Here is a 21,228-nt window from a genome sequence, read left to right as displayed (position 1 = left end):
GGGGGACAGGACCCGCTGCCACCCCCCCCCATCCCTCAAGGATTAGCGCCCCGAAGGCGCCTTTTGTCCGGAGAAAAAGGGGCCTCAGAGCCGGGTTTAGCCTTAAAGAGGATGAGGGGGCTTAGGGGGGGCAGCCGGGGCCGCGCCGCCCCTCGCTGCGGCTTTATTCGGTGTTGTTTTTTTTTTTTTTGGGGGGGGCACACCCCCTGGGGGGGGGTTGCTCAGGAGCAGGCGGGCTGCAGCTGCCCCTTGTAGACGTACTCCAGCGCCGTGGCGATGGTGCGCATGTCCAGCTCGATGCTGCGCGCCCAGTTCTCCACGTCGCCGATCTCCTGTTGATGGGGGGGGGGGGTGTAAAAAACAAGGGGGGGGGTCAGGGTGCTGCTGGAGGGGGTTGGGGGGATCCCGGGGGGGGTCCCGCACCCACCTTGAGGGCCTGGTTGAAGTTCTCCACCATGGTGATCCACTGCCCCGTCTGCTTGGCGAACTGCGCCGCCTGCGCCTGCAGCGTCTTCACCTCCTGGTCCAGCTTGCGCTGGTTGACGTAGGCCTGGGCCACCCTATGGGGGGGTGGGGGGTACGGGGGGGGGATTTGGGGTCAGGGTTAATAGGGGTCAACAGGGGGTGATGGGGGTCAATGGGGGATATGGGGGGGTGATGGGGATATGGGGGGAATGGGGGGTTAATGGGGGGATTAATGGGGGTCAACGGGGGGGTTAATGGGGGGGTTAATGGGGGATATGGGGGTCAATGGGGGGGTTAATGCGGATGGGGGTGATATGGGGGTCAACGGGGGGTGATGGGGGAGTTAATGGGGGGTAAAGGGAGGATATGGGGGTAATGGGGTCAATGGGGGGGGTTAACAGGGGTCAATGGGGGGGTTAATGGGGGTGATGGGGGTCAACGGGGGTAATGGGGTCAATGGGGGAATTAATGGGGAGTGAAGGGGGATATGGAGATCAACAGGGGGTGAGGGGGTTTAATGGGGGGTGACGGGATATGGGGGTCAATGGGGGTTAATGGGGGTCAATGGGGGGCGATAGGGGATATGGGGGCAATGGGGTCAATGGGGGGGTTAATGGGGGTGAGGGGTGATATGGGGGTCAGTGAGAGGTGAGGGGGATATTGAGGTCAACGGGGGGTGATGGGGGTCAACGGGGGGGTTAATGGGGGGTGAGGGGGATATGGGGGTAATGGGGGTCAATGGGGGGGTGATGGGTGATACGGGGTAAATGGGAGGGTCAACGGGGGGTAAGGGGTGATATGGGGTCAGCGGGGAGTAATGGGGGATATGGGGTTAATGGGGGTCAACAGGGCGGTTAATGGGGGTCAATGGGGGTGATACGGGATATGGGGATAATGGGGGGGTTAATGGGGGTGAGGGGTGATACGGGGGTCAACAGAGGGTGATGGGGGTTAAAGGGCGTCAATGGGGGGTGATGGGTGATATGGGGGTAATGGGGGGTTAATGGGGGGTGAGGGGTGATATGGGGTTAACAGGGGCGTTAATTGGGTGTGAGGGGTGTAAGGGGGTAATAGGGGTCAATTGGGGAGTGGGGGGGTTAATGAGGGGGTGAGGGGGGATATGGGGTAATGGGGGGTTAATGGGGATCAATGGGGGGTGACGGGGGTTAACGGGGGGTGATGTGGGGGGTTAATAGGGGTCAATGGGGAGGTGATGGGTGATATGGGGTAATGGGGGTCAAGGGGGGGTTAACGGGGGGTGAGGGGTGATGGGGGGTAATGGGGGTCAAGGGAGTTAATGGGGGGTGATGGAGGTTAAAGGGGGGATGACGTCATGATGGGAGGGGAATGGGGGGTTGATGGGGGGCCTGTTCCCGGGTTGGGGGTCCCGGGGTGCCCCCACACTCACCCCACGTTCAGGTGATCCACCAGGGCCTCCGTCAGGCGCGTGGCGGCGGCGATGGCCTCCCTGCGGCGCCGCTCTGCGGGAAAGCGACGTCAGCGCCGTGACGTCAGCGCCACGCCGCCTGACGTCACGCCCGCGCGGCGGTGACGTCACGCCCCGCTTCCCTCCCCTCCAGCCGCGCGAACCCCAACCCCACCCCCCCTTTCCGCGATTGGCAGCGCCGCGGGCCAATGGGGCGGCGCGGCTGGCGGCGCGGCCGGCCAATGGGCGCGCGGCGCGGTGGGGGGGGGGGGGACGGTGGGCGGGGCGGTTGCCATGGTAACGCTCACCCTGCAGCTCGCGCCGCTCGCCCTGCCGCGCCTGGTGCTCCCGCAGCAGCCGGGACAGCATGGCGGCCCCCCGTGCGTCGCCCTGCGTCATGACGTCACCGCCGCCCCGCCCCGCCGCGCGGAACGACGGGAGCGGGGAGGAGTTGAGGGGAGGGGGGCGGGGGCCTGGGGGGGGCGCTATAGGGGTTGGGGGGGGCTCTATGGGGGGCTATAGGGGGCTGGGGGGTCCTATAGGGACCCAAGGGGGGCTATAGGGGGCTGGGGGTCCTATAGGGACCCAAGGAGCGCTATAGGGGGCTGGGGGGGGCTCTACAGGGGGCTGGGGGGTCCTATAGGGGCCCGAGGAGCGCTATAGGGGCCGGGGGGGCGCTATAGGGGTCTGGGGGGGGCTATAGGGGGGCTATAGGGGCTCTATAGGGGCTCTATAGGGGCCTATAGAGGACTATAGGATGCTGGGGGGGGCTATAGGGACCCAAGGAGCGCTATAGGGGGCTGGGGGGGGCTCTATAGGGATCTGGGGGGGGCTATAGGGGCTCTATAGGGGACTATAGAGGGCTATAGGGGGCTGGGGTTGGCTATAGGGACCCAAGGAGCGCTATAGGGGCCAGGGGGCTCTATAGGGGGCTATAGGGGGCTGGGGCGTCCTATAGGGACACAAGGAGCGCTATAGGGGCCGGGGGCTCTATAGGGGGCTGGGGGGTTCTATAGGGACCCAAGGAGCGCTATAGGGGCTCTATAGGGGGCTATAGGGGGCTGGGGGGTCCTATAGGGACCCAAGGAGTGCTATAGGGTCCGGGGGGGGTGCGCTGTAGGGGCCAAGGGGCACTATAGGGGGCTGATGGGGAACTATAGGGGTCTTACTGGGTGCTGTAGGGGCCCAGGTGGGTGCTATAGGGGCACAAGGAGTGCTATGGGGGCGTGGGGGGGGCGTTATAGGGGGTTGGGGGTCCTATAGGGACACAAGGAGTGCTATAGGGGCCGGGAGGGGCGCTATAGGGGTGTGATGGGGCCCTATAGGGGCCCCGGGGGTGCTACAGGGAGCTGGTGGGGTGCTGGAGGGACCCAAGGAGCGTTATAGGGGCGGGGGGGGGACGCTGTAGGGGGGTGGGGGGGGCTTATAGGGACCCAAGGAGCGCTATAGGGACGGGGGGGCGCTATAAGGGCCTGGTGGGGCCCTAAATGGGGCTGATGGGGCGCTATAGGGGTTTTATTGGGTGTTGTAGGGGCACAGGTGGGTGCTATAGGGGCCCAGGGAGCGCTATAGGGGTGTGCGGGGGGCATAGCACCCTAGAGGGCGCTATAGGGGCCTGATTGGGCCCTATAAAGGCCAAGGAGCGCTATAGGGAGCTGGTGGGCTGCTATAGGGGCCCAAGAAGCACTATAGGGGGCTGAAGGGGCCCTATAGGAGCCAAGGAGCACTATAGGGGCCGGGCGGGGGGGCGCTATAGGGGCCGAGGGGGTGCTATAGAGAGCTGATGGGGTGTTATAGGGACCCAAGGAGTGCTATAGGGGTCTAATGGGGCACTGTAGGGGCCCAAGGGGTGCTCTAGGGTCCCAAGGAGCGCTATAGGGGTGTGGAGGGGGCATAGCACCCTAGAGGGTGCTATAGGGGCCTGATGGGGCCCTATAGAGTCTGAGGGGGTGCTATAGGGCCCAAGGAGCACTACAGGGGTCTGACTGGGCTCTTTAGGGGCCCCTATAGCACCCCTTGGGCCCAAGGAACCTATAGGGGTCAGGGTGGGGCATCGGGACCTGGGGTGGGCTGTGGGGACTCACAGGGGCCTGGGGTGGGGGCTGTGGGGTCCCAAGTGGAGGCCTGGGGGGCCCGTAGTGGCCATAGGGGTCTGGCTGAGAGCCGGGGGGGGCTGAGGGAACCTGGCTGGGTGCGGGGGGGGCAGAAAAGGGCCCCTGGGGGTCTCTTCTTCCTCCTCCTCCTCCTCCTCCTCCTGCAGTGGTGGCCGGGGCTGGCAGAAGCCAGGGGTGGGCAGGGGGCCAGGGGGGCACTGGTGCAGAGCAGCCCTGTTCCCAATCCCATTAATGTTCCCAATCCCATTAATGTTCCCATTCCCATGAACGTTCTTGTTCCCATTCCCATTAACGTTCCCGTTCCCATTAACGTTCCCATTCCCGTTAATGTTCCCATTCCCATTAACATTCCTGTTCCCGTTCCCATTCCCATTAACGTTTCCGTTCCATTAACATTCCCGTTCCCATTAATGTTCCTGTTCCCATTCCCATTAACATTCCCGTTCCCATTAACGTTCCCACTCCCATGAACATTCCTGTTCCCGTTCCCATCCCCATTAACATTCCCGTTCCCATTAACATTCCTCTTCCCATTCCTTTTCCCCTTCCCATTCTCTGCCCTCCCCGGGACGTGGCCTCCTCTTTCCCACGGTGGCCAGGCCATCGGGAGGGGATTTGGAGGCTCGGGGGGGGGGGGGGGGGGGGCTGGATGGCAGCCAGGAGTTGTGGGGCGGGGGGGGTCCTTCCCCCACCTCACCCCCGGGCCAGCAGCGAGGAGGAGGAGGAGGAGGAGGAGGAAGAGGTCAGCGCAGCTCCCGCAGGGCCGAGCAGCACGGCCAACTCCCAGCCAGCTCCGCGGGCCTGGGGGGGGGAGCGGCGATGGTTAAAAATAGCCCCCGGGGCTGGAAAATATGACTGCCCCCCCCCGGGCTGCTGCGGGGGCGCGGGGCTGCTCGCTCCTGGGGGGCCTGGCCCCGCTGCGCACCCCCTGCCCGCTTCCAACCCCCCCCCCCAGGTCCTGCTCCTGCTGTCAGAGGGGGGGCGCCCCCCGCCCAGGGGTGCCCCCCACCCAGGGGGGTGCAAAGTGGGGGGGTGCCGGGGTGCGGTGTAATGGGGTAGGCTGTGATGTGGGGGGGTAAAAAGGGGGGGGCGTGCGGTGTGATGTGGGGTGCTGGGCGATGTGGGGTGCCGTGTAGGGCGATTTGGGGTGCTGAGCACTGCACTGGGGGGGTCCCAGCCCCCCCCCCCCCCCATGCGGCCGGGGGCCGTGTCCCGGTGCAGGGTCCCGGTGCAGGGTCCCGGTGAGCCATCCCCGTGCGATGTCACCACTCTGTGTCACCGCGGTGTGTCATCGCCGTGTGTCCCCGTGCCGTGTCCCCGTGCTGTGTCACCGCTCCGTGCCCACTGCAGCAGCCCCACGCGGTGTCACGGCAGCGTGTCCCCGTGGGGTGTCCCCGTGGGGTGTCCCCGTGCCTTGTCCCCACGATGTCCCCACGGTGTCCCCACGGTGTGTCCCGGTGCCGTGTCCCCGTGCAGCACCCCCGTGGTGTGTCCCCGTGCAGTGTCCCAGCCCTGTCCCCAAGCTGTGTCACCGTGCGGTGTCCCCACAGCGTGTCCCTGTCCCCCTGCAGTGTCCCCCCGCCGTGTCACCGCGCTGCGTCCCCCCCCCCCGGTGCTCCCCGCTGCGCCCTCCCGGTGCTGCAGCATCCCCGCGGCGCGTCCCCGCGCGCTCTCCCGGTGCCACCGGGCACTGTCCCAGCGCTGTCCCCGTGCCGTGTCCCCCCCCCCCCCCCCTCCCCTTTTGCCTGTCACTCGCCGCGGGGCGGGGGCCGCGCTGGCCGCCAGCCGGGTCCGCAGGGGCGGGGGGCGGACCGGAGCGGCGGGGAGCGGCCGGCGAGGAACGGACGGGAGCGGCGGGGAGCGGCGGGGAGCGGCGGGGAGCGGGGCGCCATGGCGGGGCCGCGGTGGCTGCCCTGGCTGTGGCTGTCCCTGCTGGGCAGCGCCGCCTTCAACCTGGACGCGGGCAGCACCCTGCTGAAGGACGGCGCCAAGGGCAGCCTCTTCGGGTTCTCGGTGGCCCTGCACCGGCAGCTCAGCCCCGAGCCGGCCAGCTGGTGAGCGCCCCGGGGGGGGGCGGGTTGCGCCCCGGGGACCCCCCGCTCCCATTCCCCATCCCCGCTTCCAGCAGCCCCGGGGGCATTCGGAGGGAAGCGGGGTGCTGGGAGGGAGCCCCGGGGTGCTGGGGAGGGGGGATGGGGTGGGGGGGACACGCGCGTTCCGCCGCCGGACCCCCCCTCCAGCCCCAGCCCCGTCCCCGCCGCCTCCGCGCCCCGCTCGGTGCCGAGCCGCCGGACGCCCACCCGCGTGCCAGGGGAGCCGCCGGCCCCGGGGGGGTGCACGAAGGCGAGGAGCCGAGCGGGGGGAGCCCCGGGGGTCCCGCAGCCCCCCTGGGTGTCCCGCTGTCCCCCCACCCCTCGCCCGGTGCGCCCCCGGTCGGGGCCGGTGGCGCCAGCGCGGTGGCGCCGGTGGGAGCCGCTCGGCCCCCGCTGCCGCCCTCTCGACATTCCTGGCGCCGCCGGGCCCTCGGTGCGCCCTGCCCGGTGGCCGAGCTCCCGGCAGGTGCTTGGGGAGCTGCTGGCATCGTGCTGCGCTCCGCGGCACCGGGAACCGGGCACGGCACCAGCACTGGGAACTGGGCACGGCACCGGCACTGGGTGCCGGGCACAGCACCAGGAGCCAGGCATGGCACTGGGAACTGGGCATGGCACCGGCACTGGGTGCCAGGCACAGCACCAGGAACCGGGCATGGCACCAGCACCGGGAGCTGGGCACTGGGCACAGCACCGGGAACCGGGCATGGCACTGGGAACCGGGCACGGAGCACCGGCACTGGGAACTGGGCATGGCACTGGGCACAGCACGGACACGGCACCACGCATGGCACAGGGCATGGCACCGGGCACTGGGCATGGCACCGGGCACTGGGCATGGCACGGGCACGGCGCCGGCCATGGCACCAGCACCGGTGTCCCCCTGCTTGTCCCCTCCGGTCCCCCCAGCCCCAGCATCTCCCGGGGCAGTCTCAGCCCCGAGCTCCTTACTTGGAGCCTTGGCCCGGGCACGCCGGGCACTGCCCGGGTTGGGGGGACGCGCCCGTGCCTGCTCCTGGCTCCCTCCTTTTTTGGGCATGTTGCTGCCGAGTTATTTTGAGTGAATTCCAGTTTATTTTTACCAGCTCTGCCTCTCCGTCCCCTCCCGGGGCTCCTTTGTGTCTTGAGGCCACCATCCCCTGGGGACAGGCCGGGGGGGTGCCCCATGGCCACAGGGGAGCCGCCACCTCCGCGCTCCTCAGGGCACAGCGGGACGGGGCTGAGACCCCTCCCCACGGGACGTGGGGGGGTCGGGGGGGGTCAGGGGGATGGGACCAGGGGGGTCCGGGGTGCTCCGAGGTCTGGGAAGGGCCGTGCTGGGGCCGTGGCACCGAGCTGGGCACACGCGGTGCCTGCAGCCGTGAAATCGGGGTGGGAGCGCAGGGACAGCTGCGCGGGGGTGGCGGGCAGGGGGCCGCGGCGAGGGGGGCTTGGGGGGGGCGAGCGTGCAAAGCTGGCAGTGCTGGGAGGGGGGGGGCACACATCCACACGCCCATGCCCTGATGGGGGGCTCCCCGTCCCCGCAGGCTGCTGGTGGGGGCCCCCCTGGCGCCGGCGCTGCCCAGCCAAGCCGCCAACCGCACCGGGGGGCTCTTCGCCTGCCCGCTGACCCCCGAGCTCTCCGACTGCTGGCGGGTGCCCATCGACGAGGGAGGTGAGGTGCTCGGCCCCCCCCCCGCTGGGGGCAGAGGGGATGGGGGGGACGGGGATGATGGTGCTGACGCTGCCCCCCCCCAAACCCTCCCAGTTGACCTGCAGAGAGAGAGCAAAGAGAACCAGTGGCTGGGGGTGAGCGTGAAGAGCCAGGGCGCCGGCGGCAAGATCGTGGTGAGCACCCGGCGAGGGGGGGCGTGGGGACGAGGCGGGGGGGACACCGGATTGGAGCGGGGAGGTGTCGGGGGTGCCTCCTGACGCCCCCCCCCCGTGCTCGCAGACCTGCGCCCACCTGTACGAGGCGCGGAATCGGGTGCGGCAGCCCCTGGAGACGCGGGACGTGATCGGGCGCTGCTTCGTGCTGAGCCAGGACCTGCGGGTGCGCGACGAGCTGGACGGCGGCGAGTGGAAATTCTGCGAGGGGCGGCCGCAGGGCCACGACCGCTTCGGCTTCTGCCAGCAGGGCCTGGCCGCCGCCTTCAGCCCCGACCAGCACTACATCCTCTTCGGGGCCCCCGGCACCTACAACTGGAAGGGTGAGCGTGGGCAGGCGCCCGGGGGGGGTGTGCGGGTGCGAGCGCAGCGATGGGCGCAAGCGGGGTGCGTGTCCACGTGGGGTGGGTTTGCACACATGAGCTGGGGTGTGTGCATGTGTGTGTGTGTGGGTGTGGGGTGCACGTGTGGGTGCTGGGTGAGCCGTGGAGCCGTGTGCGTGCGCACGGCCGCGTGTCCGTGCTGCGGGATGCCCCATGGGGGCAGGACCCCCCCGTGCCCGCAGCGCCGCGGGGCAGCCGACATCTCCAGCGCCCCTCCTGTCCCCGCGCAGCAGGACGGTCCCCGGGAGGGTCCCCCCCCCCCGGGAGGGTCCCCCAGCCCCTCTGACCCCTCCTCGGTTTGGCAGGGAACCTGCGCGTGGAGCTGCTTAACCAGAGCTCCCTCGACCCGCTGCGCTACGACGACGGCCCCTACGAAGCGGGGGGCGAGAAGGACCAGGACCCCTCGCTCATCCCCGTGCCCGCCAACAGCTACCTGGGTACGGGCACGGCGGAGCCCGGCGCGGCGTGGGGAGCCCCCCGGTCCCCCCCAGCCCGGCTCCAGCCTGCCCCGACCCCGGCGCCCTCCCTGACCCCCCCCTCTCTTTCTCTCTCGGCCCGCCGGGCGCAGGTTTGTTGTTTGTGACAAACGTTGATAGCTCAGACCCCGACCAGCTGGTCTACAAAAGCCCCGACCCCAACGAGAAGGTGCCCGGCGCGGCCGGCGACGTGCCCCAGAATAGCTACTTGGGTTCGTACGCGGCGCCGCCGCGTCCCCGTGTGCCACCCCCTTGGAGCCACCCCCCCCCCCCTCCCCGTGTGCCACCCCCCCGGCGATGTGTCGTGTCGGTGTCCCCCCCCCCCCCCCCGTGTCTGTGCAGAGCAGAGGAGAGCGGAGCTGCTGCAGCCCCTGGGCACACACACGCAGACACACGCGTGTGCACGCACCCAGCTCGCTTTGCACCCCCCCCTGCACCCCGTGCACCCACCCCCCCGCACACCCAGGTGTGCACACACAGCCCCTTGCACACCCAACCCTGCACACACGTGGCTGCGACCTGTGCCACCCCCCCCAAAGCCCCCGGGACCCTTTTAGGTCCGTGCGGTGCCTGTGCCCCCCCCCGGATCCCCCCATCCCCATGCCCTGACTGTGGCCGTGTGTCCTGTCGCTGTGCTGGGGTTGTGGTGGGGGCACCGCCAGGCTAGGGGGGGCACACTGGGTGTGGGGGGGGGATTCCAGGGGGTCCCAACTGAGTGCTGAGCCTGGCGTGGCCCCCCCGCACCCCAGGTCCCTGTGCTTTTCCCTCCGGTGATGTTTCTGCATGGGGGGGTGCATGGGGGGTGCATGGGGGCTGCATCCTGCTGGGTGCCTGGGGGCTGGGGGGGCTGGGGGGGCTGGGCACGGGCTGGGCTGTGCTGCTGGGGGGGGTCGGGTGCTGCCACTGCTGCATGGGGCTGGGGGTGGGGGGTCCCCAAGGCCCTGGGGGCTCTGCATCTGCTGGGGAGGGAGATCTGGGCGCTCCAGGTCTTGCTGCTCTGCCCCCAAAATCTTCATTTCTCTCCCCAAAATCTTCCCTTCTGGCCATGCGGGGAAGGGAGGGGGCTGGTCCTCACCCCCACCTCGCTTTTCCCCAGAGCTGGAAGAGGACCCAGGACCCCCCACCTCTGCCACCCCCCCCCAAGTACAGACTATATGGAGCACAGAACAGGGAAACTGAGGCACGAGCCGAGCAGGACCCCCCCCCAAACCCCATCCCCATCCCTGTGCCCCCCACCCCAAAGCACCAGGACCCCCAGCCACGCAGGGAGCCGAGCAGAGAGAGAGAGAGACGGAGACGGACAGAGGGCACCGGGTGGGGCACGGCGATGGGGGCCGGATACAAATCAACCCCCCAACCCCCTAAAAATAATAATAAAACCCCAAAAAACGCCCCCACCCGCAGGTTTCTCGGTGGATTCGGGCGCGGGCCTGACGCGGCGGCAGGAGCTGAGCTTCGTGAGCGGCGCCCCCCGCGCCAACCACACGGGCGCCGTCCTCATCCTGCGCCGCGACAGCGCCCAGCGCCTGGTGCCCGAGGCCGTGCTGCGGGGCGAGCAGCTCACCTCCGCCTTCGGCTACGCCCTGGCCGTGCTGGACCTCAACAGCGATGGGTGAGGCTGGTGGGGGGGGGGCACCAAGGGGTGGGGGGCACCCACGGTGCCCACGGTGCCCGCGGTGCCGGGGATCCGCGGTGCCGCCGTGCGCGGTGGTCCCAAGGAGGGGGTGACGCGGTGGCCGTGCCCGCAGCTGGATGGACCTGGTGGTGGGGGCCCCCCACTTCTTTGAGCGCAAGGAGGAGATCGGGGGGGCCGCCTACGTCTACATCAACCCCGCGGGGCACTGGGACGCCGCCGCCCCCCTGCGCCTCAACGGCACCCGCGGCTCCATGTTCGGCATCGCCCTGGGCGCTGCCGGGGACCTCAACCAGGACGGCTTCGAGGGTGAGGGGCGCTGGGGGGGGGGCTCTGGGGTCCCCGGGTGCTGCTGCGTCCCCCCCCTCACCGCTTCTTCCCCCCCAGATCTGGCTGTGGGAGCCCCCTTTGATGGCGCTGGCAAGGTTTACATCTACCACGGCAGCAACCTGGGCATCGTGGCCAAGCCGGCACAGGTGAGGGATTGGGGTCAGAGCGGGGGGGAAGTTCCCCGGTGCCCCCCCGCTGCCGGTTCCCAGCGTCACAGCCGTCCTTGTCCCCAGGTCCTGGACGGGGAGGGCGTGGGGGTGACGGCCTTCGGGTACGCGCTCTCGGGGGGGCTGGACGTGGATGGGAACCTCTACCCCGACCTGCTCGTGGGCTCCCTCTCTGACACCGTGGTGCTGTACAGGTGAGCGCCTGCCGGGGGCACCCCCAGCCCCAAACAGGGCACCCAAATCCCCAAGCATCCCCTGATCCCAAACAGCCCCTATCCCTGAGCATCCCCTGTCCCTGAGCAACTCCTGATCCCGATCATCCCATAAACCTAAGCATCCCGTAACCCCGAGTATCCCCTAATCCTGAGCATCCCCTGATCCCAAGGACCCCGTAACCCCAAGCATCCCCCATCCTTGCACATCCCCTAACGCCAAGGATCCCCTAACCCCAAGCATCATGTAACCCCAACCATCCCCTGATCCCAAGCACCCCGTAACCCCAAGCATCCCCCATCCCTGCGCATCCCCTAACCCACAGCATCCCCTGTCCCTAAGCATCATCCCCCCTCCCCAGCTCCCCCCATGCCCCCACCTCAGACTCCCCCCATCCCCTGGCACAGCCGGGGGGTCCCGTGCAGGGGCTGCGCACTTTGGGGGTGCCCCCGGTGGGTCCCATCCCGACACCACCGTGCTCCCCCCCCCGCAGGGCTCGCCCCGTGGTGCACGTCTCCAGGAACGTCTCCCTGGTTCCCCCCAACATCGACCTGGAGCAGAGCAACTGCCAGCACCAGGAGGGCGTCTGGTGGGTGCCATGTGGCCGGGGAGGGGGCGAGGGGGGTGTCGGGGCCCCCCCATCTCACCCCACTTCTGCCCCACGCCCCCACAGCGTGGACGTCCGAGCCTGCTTCAGCTACACGGCCAGCCCGGCCAGCTACAGCCCCCCCCTCGGTGAGTGGGGACGGGTGGAGGGGCTGGGGGGGTCCTGGGGGGGCTGCGTGTCCCCCACAGAGGGGATGGGACCCCTGTGGGGTGATGGGGACCCCGGCATGGCCCCGTCCCTCTGCCCCCAGTGCTGGAATACGTCTTCGATGCCGACACGGAGCGGCGGCGGCTGGGCCATGCCCCCCGCGTCGCCTTCCTCGGCCGCCGGCCCTCGGACCCCGAGCACCAGTTCTCCAACACCGTGGAGCTGCCCCGGCAGCACGCCCGCGCCTGCGTCAAAGCCACCTTCCAGCTCCAGGTGGCTCCTTGTCCCTGTCCCTGTCCCCATCAATGTCCCCGTCCCCATCGTGTCCCTGTCCCCGTCCTCGTCACCAAATCCGTCCCATTCACAAACCCGCCTCCATCCCTGTCCTGCTCCTGTCCCCATCCGTGTCCCTTCCCCTTCCCTGTCCTCATCCCTGTGCCAACTCTGCCCCATCCCTGTCCTCTTTCCCATCCCTGTGCCCAACCTTGTTCCATCCGTGCCATCTCCATCCCATCCCTGTCCCCGTTCCCACGCCTGTGCCATCCCCATCCCATCCTCATCCTTTTCCCATCCCCATCCCCGTGCCATCCCTGTCCCTATCTTCATCCCTGTCCCATCCTTTTCCCATCCCTGTCCCCAACCCATCCTCATCCCTGTGCCATCCTTGTTCCATCCTCATCCCTGTTCCATCCCTGTCCCATCCCTGTCCCACCCCCGTCCCCATTCCGTGTCCCCCCTCTCCCTCACCCTCTCTCTCACTGTCCCCAGGACAGTATCCGTGACAAGCTGCGCCCCATCGCCGTCACCCTCGCCTACGGCATCCAGGGGGCCGGGGTGACGCAGCACAGCCGGGGGGCCACACGGCACAGCCGGGGGGCGACGCGGCACAGCCGGGGGGCCGCCCTGCCCCCCCTGTCCCCCGTGCTCAGCCCCCAGCAGCCCAGCAGCCAGCGCACTGAGGTGAGGAGCCGTCCTGCTCGGGGCCAGCTCGGAGGGGGGGGGGGTTCTGCCTCCCTCGAGGTGTCCCTGAGCCTGCTGTGTGTGTCCCCTGTCCCCCCCCCGCAGGTTCACTTTCTGAAGCAGGGCTGCGGGGACGACAAAATCTGCCAGAGCAACCTGCAGCTGCACTTCCAGTTCTGCGCCCGCCTGGGGGACGCCGATTTTGTGCCCCTGCCCAGGTGGGCGTCCCCCCCACCCCACACATCCTCACCCCATGGGGTGGAGGGGGCGCCCGGCGGGGGCTCACTGGGGCTGTTGTCCCCCCACCCCCCAGGGGTGAGGACGGCACTGCCATCTTCGCCATGAGCGACCAGAAGGACGTGGCCCTGGAGATCCACGTCACCAACCTGCCCTCGGACCCCGCGGAGCCGCAGCGGGACGGGGACGATGCCCACGAGGCCGTGCTCACCGCCACCTTCCCCGAGGAGCTGCCCTACTCCGCCGTGCGCCCCTATGACGGCCGGGCACCCTCGGTGCGGCAGGGGATGGGTGGGGGGGGTGAGGGAGGGGGGCTTTGGGGGTGCGGAGCCGTGGGGATGGACCTGGGGGGCGCAGGGATGCAGAGGGGTGGGGATGGGCCTGAGGGTGCTGAGGGGGTGGGATGGGGGTGTATGCAGGGGGAGTTTTGGGGGGCTGGGGTTTGGGATGGGGCTGGTCCCAGAGGTTCTGGGGTTTGGGACAGGGAGGGTACTGGGGGATGCTGGGGTTTGGGACAGGGCTGGTCCCAGAGGTGCTGGGGTTTGGGGTGGGGCTGGTCCCATAGGTGCTAGGTTTTGGGACGGGGATGGTCACAGAGATGTTGGGGTTTGGGACAGGGCTGGTCCCAAAGGTTCTGGGGTTTGGGATGGGGCTGGTCCCAGAGGTGCTGGGGTTTGGGGTGGTTTGGTTCAGGGGGTTTGGGGATGGGGAGTGCCCGCAGCAGGTCCCCGCTCTCTGCCCCCAGGACAAGCCGGTGGTTTGCCTCGCCAACCAGAACGGCTCGCAGGTGGAGTGCGAGCTGGGGAACCCCCTGAAACGCGGAGCCCAGGTGGGTGCAGCTCCCTGAGCCCCCCCCCCACAACAACCCGCCCCGGGACCCCCGGCCCCAACCCTTGCCCTGTGCCCCCAGGTGCGTTTCTACCTCATCCTCAGCACCCTGGGCATCACCCTCCAGACCACGGACCTGGCGGTGGAGCTGGCCCTGTCCACGTGAGCTGGGGAGGGTGGCGGGGGCTCCGCAGGTGGCATGGGGGGGGGCTCAGAGCGATGTCCCCCCCCCACGACCCCCATAATTTCCCCAGGATCAGCGAGCAGCCGGGGCTGGAGCCGGTGGTGGCTCGGGCGCGCGTGGTCATCGAGCTGCCTCTCTCAGTGACGGGGTGAGTGGCAGCAGGGTGGGGGCTGGGGGGCCCCCCCCTCCTCTCCACATCCCCCTGACCCCCCCCACTGTGTCCCTGCAGCGTGGCCGTGCCCCCCCGGCTCTTTTTCGGCGGGGTGGTGCGGGGCGAGAGCGCGGTGCGGCGGGAGAGCCAAGTGGGCAGCGCCGTGCGCTTCGAGGTGACGGTGAGTCTGGGGGGCTTTGGGGGGGGGGTTCAGCCGTGCCCCCCGACCCCCCCGCTCCCATTCACACCCCATCCCCTGCAGGTCTCCAACCGGGGCCAGTCGCTGAAGACGCTGGGCTCGGCCTTCCTCACGCTGCAGTGGCCCCACGAGATCAGCAATGGGAAGTGGCTGCTGTACCCGCTGCAGCTGGAGCTGGCGGCGGCACCGGGGCCGCGGGCGTCCTGCAGCCCCGCTGCCAACCCGCTGCAGCTGGCCCTGGTACGGCGGGGGGGTGGAGTGGGATGGTGGGCGGGGGGGGGCTGTCCCCTCTCCATGCCAGTCCTTTGTCCCCCAGGAGCCGCCAGGGGACACTGAGCTCGCCGAAGCGCCCGCCGCAGGGTCCTGGCGGGTGCCAGCGCCCGCAGAAAGGAAAAAGAACGTGACACTGGTGAGCGGGGCTGGGGTGCTCCTGCTATCGGGGTGCTCCCAGTCCTGGGGTGGTCCTGGGGTGCGTGGCCACGCTGTGACCCCCCCCTGTCCCCCCAGGACTGTGCCCAGGGCACCGCGCGCTGCCTGGCGTTCCGCTGCCCGCTGCACAGCTTTGAGCGCGCTGCCGTGCTCACCGCCCGCGGGCGGCTCTGGAACAGCACCTTCCTGGAGGTAAAAAGGGAACGGGGACGGGGATGGGGATGGGGATGGGGACAAGGACAAGCCCTGTCCCGTGGTGTCCCCGCTGCAGGAGTTCCTGGCCGTCACCTCAGTGGAGCTGATCGTGCGCGCCAGCGTCTCGGTGACCTCCTCCATCAAGAACCTGGTGCTGAAGGACGCCTCCACGCAGGTCTGACCCCACGCCCCCGGCACCCGGCACCCTCCCCGCCACCCCCTGACCCACGCTGCCGTCCCCAGATCCCCGTCACCATCTACTTGGACCCCGGCGTGGCGGTGGCCGGCGGCGTGCCCTGGTGGGTCATCCTCCTGGCCGTGCTGGCCGGCATCCTCGTCCTGGCCCTGCTGGTCTTCATCCTCTGGAAGGTGAGCGAGGGGGACGGGGTCCCTGCGGCAGGACGTGTCCCCTCCCCGTGGCACGGGGTGCCCTGAGGGTGCTGTGCCGTGCTGGACCACCCTGGCCGTGCCGTGCTACCCCTACCGTGTCATGCCACGCCGTGCTGCTGGGCCACTGCTGCGCCGTGCCATGCCATGACCAGTGCCGTGCCACGCTGTGCCGTGCCCAGCCTCACCTTCTCACTTCCTCCCCAGTGCGGCTTCTTCAAGCGGAGCAGCCAAACCTCCCGCTACACCACTAATTATTACCGGGCCCGCCGGAGGCTGCAGCCCTCCGAGGCGGACAAGCAGGCTCTGGAGGGCCAGCGGTAACGCGGGGCCGGCTCCCCGGGCCGGCAGCAGCCAGCACGGGTGCGCACGGGCGCACAGCCCCCCTGCACGGGTGTGCGAAGGAGTGCGGTGTGCCCAGGCGGGGGGATGAGGGCTTGCGGTGTCTGCATGCGGCTGTGCGAGGGATTGAAGCAGTGGGGTGGGCAGAAAGAGGGTTTGCAGTGTCAGGGCAGCAGGGAGCGAGGGTTTGCAGTGCTGCTGCGTGGTTGTGCCGGGGTTTGCAGTGCCGGTGCACGAGTGTGCGAGGATTTGCAGGGCTGGCATGTGGCCGTGCGAGGGTTTGCAGCACCAAATGCAGGTTTGCAGCGGCGGGGTGGCAGGGCAGGAGCCTGCAGTGCTGCTGGTGCATGGCCGTGCCAGGGTTTGCGGTGCTGAGCCAGCCCGTGCCGCGCTGGCACGCAGATGTGCGAGGGTTTGCAGCGCCGCTGCAATGTGCGTGCCCCCGCGGTGACATCTGGGGGGAGCGCAGAGCTGTGAGCACGTGGAGCCGGACCCGATCCCGCCTGGCTGCCTGAGCCACAGCCAGGCGCTGCCCCCAGCCCCCGGGGCTGACCCCCTGCTCCCCGCAGCTCGGTTTCTTCCGCCGGGCACGCTACGCGCCGCCGGCCGTGCCGCAGTACCACGCTGTCAAGATCCCGCGGGAGGAGCGGCAGCAGTACCGCGAGGAGAAGATGGGCACCATCCAGAGGAAGGAGTGGGCTGTGAACTGGAGCGAGGCCAGCGATGGGCACGTCACCCCCAGCTCGGCGTAGCCCTGGGGCTGCCGACCCCAGCGGGGGGACGCGGGACACGGAGCACCCCCCGGCCCTGCTGGCCGTGCCCCAAAAAAGGACCCTCTGGCAACGCGTGGGGACACGCACGTGTGTGTGGCAGCGCTCACCTGCCTCGGCCAGGCACACCCAGAACTGCTCGCAGTGGGACAGGGGCCCCGGGGACGGCTCCGCTGCAGGCTGTGGCTTGTCCCCAGGGGGGATGGCTTGTCCCCAGGGGGACAGCTCGGCCCTAGAGGGATGGCCCCATCCTGTGAGGGGCTGGCTGGTCCCTAGGGAATGGCTTATCCCTAGAGGGATGGCTCGTCCCCAGGGGGCTGGCTTGTCCCCAAAGGGTTGGCTTATCCCAGGGGGATCGCGTGTCCCCAAGGGATGGCTCATCCCCAAAGGGCTGGCGTGTCCCCAGAGGGTTGGCTTGTCCCCAAAGGCTGGCTTGTCCCCAAGGGGCTGGTGTGTCCCCAGAGGAATAACTTGTCCCCAGAGAGTTGGCTTGTCCCCAAGGGATGGCTCATCCCCAGGGGCTGGTGTGTCCCCAAGGGGCTGCCTCGTCCCCAGGCCCCCTCAGCCCCCTGGGCCCAGCCGGACCCCTCAGCGCCCCCTCCTACGAGGCCGCCCCTGCCCCCAGGGCCTGCCCAGCGCCCAGCGTCGCCCGATGCCCCCCAATAAACGGAGCAGCCCCCCCCGACCCCGCCCCGTGTCGTCCCTTCGAGCCCCCCCAGGTCCCCCCGCCGGGGTTCGGGGGTCCCAGGTCCCAGCAGGGAGCGGGGGGCGGCCGGGGGGGTCCCGGGCTGCGGGGGGGGGGGAGCAGCGCCGCCATGTTGGGGGCGGCTCTGGTGGGCGCCGCCATGATGGGTGTGGCGGCGGGCTCTGGGAGCGGCCATGATGGGTGCGGCCGTTTCCTCTGCCGTGGCCGCGCGGAGCCCTCATTGTGGGGACACCGAGGGCCCTGTGCCCCTGTCCCCGGGCCTGTCCCCGTCCCCCCCGGTCGGCCCTCATCGGCAACAGCGCCTCGGGGAAAGCAGGGCCGCGGCCCTGCCCGCAAGCAAGATGGCGGCGCCCTGACCCAAGATGGCGCCGGGCTGGCGACACGCGCTGCCTTGGGGCTGACGTCAGAACCGCTTCCGCCGCCACCCGGAAGCGGCCCGTCCATGGAGGCGCCCAGGCCGAGGCCGTCGCGGAGCCGCCGCCGCTCCCGGGGATGGTGAGAGCGGGGCCGGGCCGCGGCCCGAGGGGCCCCGCGGGTGCCCCCCCCGTGCCCTTCGCCCCCCCTCATCCCCTCGGGACCCCCCCGGGACCCCGTTTGGCCCCCCCAGGGTCCCCCGGTCCCCTCCGGTTCCCTCCGGTGCTCCCCGGGACCTCCCCGGTTCCCCCGCCCCCCCCCCGGGCCCTCCCAGGACCCCCCCGTTTCCCCCCCTCCAGGACCTCGCGTTTTCCCCCCCGGTCCCTTCCCGGCCCCTGTAACGGGTCCGAGCCCCCCCGGGACACCCCCGGTTCCCTCCGGTACCCCCGGGACCTCCCCGGTTCCCCGCCCCCTCCCCCCCGGCCCCTCCCGTGTCCTCCCCCACCCCCCCCAGTCCACCCCCGGCACCCCCCTGACCCCCCCGACCTCCTTTCTCCTCCCCGGTCTCCCCCGGTCCCCCCCCAGCTTCTGTAACGGGTCCGAGCCCCCCCCCGGTCCCCCTCCCCGGTCCGGTCCCCGGTGCCAGCCGCGGACCGTCTCCCCCTGCCCCCCCCCAGAGGTGCTGTCCCCCGACCTGATGGCGTCGGGCGCGGCGAGCCGCTCCGAGGACGAGGAGTCGCTGGCGGGGCAGAAGCGGGGCTTGGCCCAGGCCTCGGGCGCCATCCCGAAGCGCCGCAGCTCCTCACGGTACGGTACCGGGGTACCGGGGGCTGGGGGGGGGGGGGGGGTTGAGGGGGGCACGGGGCTGGATCCAGCCCCGGGAAGGGGAGGGGGTGGCGGGGCCAGAGCCGCCTCATGCTCTGCAGGTTCATCAAGAGGAAGAAATTCGACGATGAGCTGGTAGAGAGCAGCCTGGCCAAGTCCTCCAGCCGGGCCAAGGGCGCCGGCGGCGTGGAGCCGGGGCGCTGCTCGGGCAGCGAGCCCTCGTCCAGCGAGAAGAAGAAGGTGAGGAGGCAGCGGGGGGCGTTTCGGGGCACCTGGGGGTGTGTGCAGAGACCCCCAACGCCCCTCGCTGCCCGCCCAGGTCTCCAAGTCCGTGTCCGCCCCCGTGGCGCCCAGCCCCGTCCCGACGCCCGGCCTCGCCAAGCGGATGAAGAAGAGCAAGCAGCCCCTGCAGGTGACGAAGGACCTGGGCCGCTGGAAACCTGCCGATGACCTCCTGCTCATCAACGCCGTGCTGCAGGTAACGGCCCCGGCTCTCCCCGGGGTCTCGGTGGAGGGGCGTGGGGGGGTTCCGCAGCCCCCAGCGGAGCCGTGCCCTCACCCGGGGGCTTTCCCAGACCAACGACCTCACCTCGGTGCACTTGGGCGTGAAGTTCAGCTGCCGCTTCAACCTGCGGGAGATCCAGGAGCGCTGGTACGCACTGCTCTACGACCCCATCATCTCCAAGTGAGCACGGGGCCGGGCCTGGGGGGGCTGTGCCACCTCTGGGGGGGCTGCAGGGGCTCTTACTCTGTGCCCCCCCCCAAGGCTGGCTTGCCAGGCCATGCGGCAGCTTCACCCCGAGGCCATCGCCGCCATCCAGAGCAAGGTGCTGTTCAGCAAAGCCGAGGAGCAGCTGCTGAACAAGGTGGGATCGGTAAGAGACGGCAGGGCTGGGGGCTTTTTATGGGCTGGGGGGGCTCCAGGCTGGCATCTCCCCCTCCTGAGGGGCGTCCTCAGTGCCACGTGTCCCTTGTTCCCCCCCCGCAGAGCAGCCAGCCCACGCTCGACACCTTCCAGGAGCTCCTCCACAAGCACCCCGACGTCTTCTACCCCTCGCGGACGGCCAAGGCCCTGCAGCTGCACTGGCAGCTCATGAAGCAGTACTACCTGCTGGACGACCAGACCGGTGAGCCCCGCGTCCCCCCCCGTGCCCCCCCCAAAAAAACCATCTACCTCTGCCCCCCTCACTCCTCCCCTCCTGCGCCTTCCAGTACAGCCGCTGCCCAAAGGGGACCAAGTGCTCAACTTCTCGGACGCTGAGGACATGCTGGATGACAGCAAGCTGAAGTGAGGTTTGGGGGGGGGTCCTGGGGGGCAGAGGAGGGTGCTGGGGGGGGCTCTGGGGGGGCCGTGTCTGATCCTGCCTCTTGTCTTCTGCAGGGACGTGCGGGATGAGGTGCTGGAGCACGGTGAGTGCAGCCCACTCCCCGCCATGCTGCTGGATCTGGGTGGCCCAAATTAGTTGGGGGGGGGCATGGGGGGGGGCCTAAATCAGCACGGGGAGGTCTGGGGGGGTTGGTGGGGGTCAGGTCCCCCCCCCCCCCCAGCTCCCTTCTCCCTCTCTCCCCAGAGCTGACCGTGGCCGACCGGCGCCAGAAGCGGGAGATCCGGCAGCTGGAGCAGGAGCTGCACAAGTGGCAGGTGCTGGTCGACAGCATCACGGGTGAGAGCTGGGAGCGGCTGGTTTGTCTGTCTGTCCGTCTGTCCGTCCATCCGTCTGCTCCCCCCCCCTCAAAATCTTCCCCCTCCTCCCCCCCAGGCATGAGCTCCCCGGACTTTGACAGCCAGACGCTGGCCGTGCTGCGGGGCCGCATGGTGCGCTACCTCATGCGCTCCCGGGAGGTGAGTGTGGGGCTGAGCCCCCCCCAGGGGAAACCCCCCCAGCCCCCGGGAGCCCCCCCAGCCTCCCCTCGCTCCCCCTCCCCAGATCACGCTGGGCAGAGCCACCAAGGACAACCAGATCGATGTGGACCTGGCGCTGGAGGGCCCGGCCTGGAAGATCTCCCGCAAGCAAGGTGGGAACGGGGCCAGGCTGCTTTTTTGGGGGGGGGTCTCTGGGTGTGCTCCCCCCTCACGCGCTGCTGCCCCCCTCCAGGGGTCATCAAATTGAAGAACAACGGGGATTTCTTCATCGCCAATGAGGGCCGGCGCCCCATCTACATCGACGGGCGGCCCGTGCTCGGGGGCAACAAGTGGAAGCTCAACAACAACTCGGTGGTGGAGGTGAGCTGAGGGGGGGGCTCAGGGGTCCCGGGGGGGCGCTCAGGGGTCCTGGGGGGGTCTCACTCACCCCCTGCCTCCCCCCTGCAGATCGCCAGCCTCCGCTTCGTCTTCCTCATCAACCAGGACCTGATCGCGCTCATCAAGGCGGAGGCGGCCAAGCTGGCCCAGCAGTGAGGAGGGGGTGGGGGCTGCTCTGTGCGGCCCCCCCCGGCCCCACACAGGGCGCTGGGGGGCGTCCCCCTGGCCTCCCCCAGGGGTTGGAGGCTGCAGGTAATAAAGTGTTTTAATCCAGCCTGCGTTTGTCACTGGAGTGGGGACACAGGACCCTGAGCTCCTGGGCTGTGCGGGGGGGGGGGGGGTGCCCCTCAATTATTTTTACCCCTCCCCATTGGCACCGGCTGCCTCATTTGCATGAATTTGCATAGGAGTAGCCCTGGGGAGGCCAGCAGGGGGCTCCCCGCTCCCCTCTCCGGGGCTTTTCCCAGGGACGGGGGTGATCCCGGGGCTGCAGCCCCCCCTG

General features: G+C 69.6%; 3 protein-coding genes across 8 annotated transcripts; 2 read left to right on the top strand and 1 right to left on the bottom strand.

The window, feature by feature from the left end:
- Window positions 1-95: 95 nt before the first annotated feature.
- BLOC1S1 (biogenesis of lysosomal organelles complex 1 subunit 1) lies at window positions 96-2,354 on the bottom strand. The gene is made up of 4 exons (XM_068663571.1): window positions 2,200-2,354; window positions 1,874-1,946; window positions 428-560; window positions 96-332 (listed from the first exon to the last, which is right to left on the bottom strand). Exons 1-4 carry the CDS (start codon window positions 2,288-2,290, stop codon window positions 222-224), a joined length of 408 nt encoding a protein of 135 aa, XP_068519672.1. The 5' UTR covers window positions 2,291-2,354; the 3' UTR covers window positions 96-221.
- Window positions 2,355-5,190: 2,836 nt separating this feature from the next.
- Window positions 5,191-17,284, top strand: ITGA7 (integrin subunit alpha 7). Of its 6 annotated transcripts, XM_068663669.1 has the most exons (27): window positions 5,191-6,059; window positions 7,622-7,749; window positions 7,843-7,922; window positions 8,029-8,284; window positions 8,650-8,781; window positions 8,913-9,032; window positions 10,225-10,432; window positions 10,569-10,762; window positions 10,841-10,929; window positions 11,017-11,144; window positions 11,657-11,752; window positions 11,837-11,898; window positions 12,021-12,190; window positions 12,686-12,877; window positions 12,983-13,095; window positions 13,191-13,389; window positions 13,860-13,943; window positions 14,025-14,104; window positions 14,197-14,274; window positions 14,356-14,458; window positions 14,540-14,716; window positions 14,793-14,885; window positions 14,984-15,097; window positions 15,177-15,275; window positions 15,344-15,469; window positions 15,695-15,850; window positions 16,399-16,539. In XM_068663669.1, exons 1-26 carry the CDS (start codon window positions 5,431-5,433, stop codon window positions 15,809-15,811), a joined length of 3,867 nt encoding a protein of 1,288 aa, XP_068519770.1. In that variant the 5' UTR covers window positions 5,191-5,430; the 3' UTR covers window positions 15,812-15,850; window positions 16,399-16,539. The 6 variants fall into 6 exon arrangements, with proteins under 6 accessions (XP_068519770.1, XP_068519769.1, XP_068519774.1 ...); XM_068663668.1 differs by lacking the exon at window positions 15,695-15,850 and having other exon boundaries at window positions 16,399-17,284; XM_068663673.1 differs by lacking the exon at window positions 8,650-8,781.
- A 115-nt stretch (window positions 17,285-17,399) lies between these two features.
- On the top strand, window positions 17,400-20,999 carry MCRS1 (microspherule protein 1). The gene is given in 15 exon segments (XM_068663674.1): window positions 17,400-17,738; window positions 17,740-17,800; window positions 18,337-18,466; window positions 18,586-18,724; window positions 18,804-18,962; window positions 19,060-19,169; window positions 19,251-19,359; window positions 19,473-19,611; window positions 19,697-19,772; window positions 19,866-19,894; window positions 20,056-20,148; window positions 20,245-20,327; window positions 20,413-20,500; window positions 20,581-20,708; window positions 20,796-20,999. Coding segments are annotated over 15 exon segments (1,755 nt in total). The 5' UTR covers window positions 17,400-17,414; the 3' UTR covers window positions 20,883-20,999.
- Window positions 21,000-21,228: the final 229 nt, after the last annotated feature.

The sequence above is a fragment of the Anas acuta genome, chromosome 29 (assembly GCF_963932015.1).
Source record: "Anas acuta chromosome 29, bAnaAcu1.1, whole genome shotgun sequence".
Lineage (NCBI taxonomy): Eukaryota > Metazoa > Chordata > Aves > Anseriformes > Anatidae > Anas > Anas acuta.
This window is presented reverse-complemented; position numbering and strand designations above follow the sequence as displayed.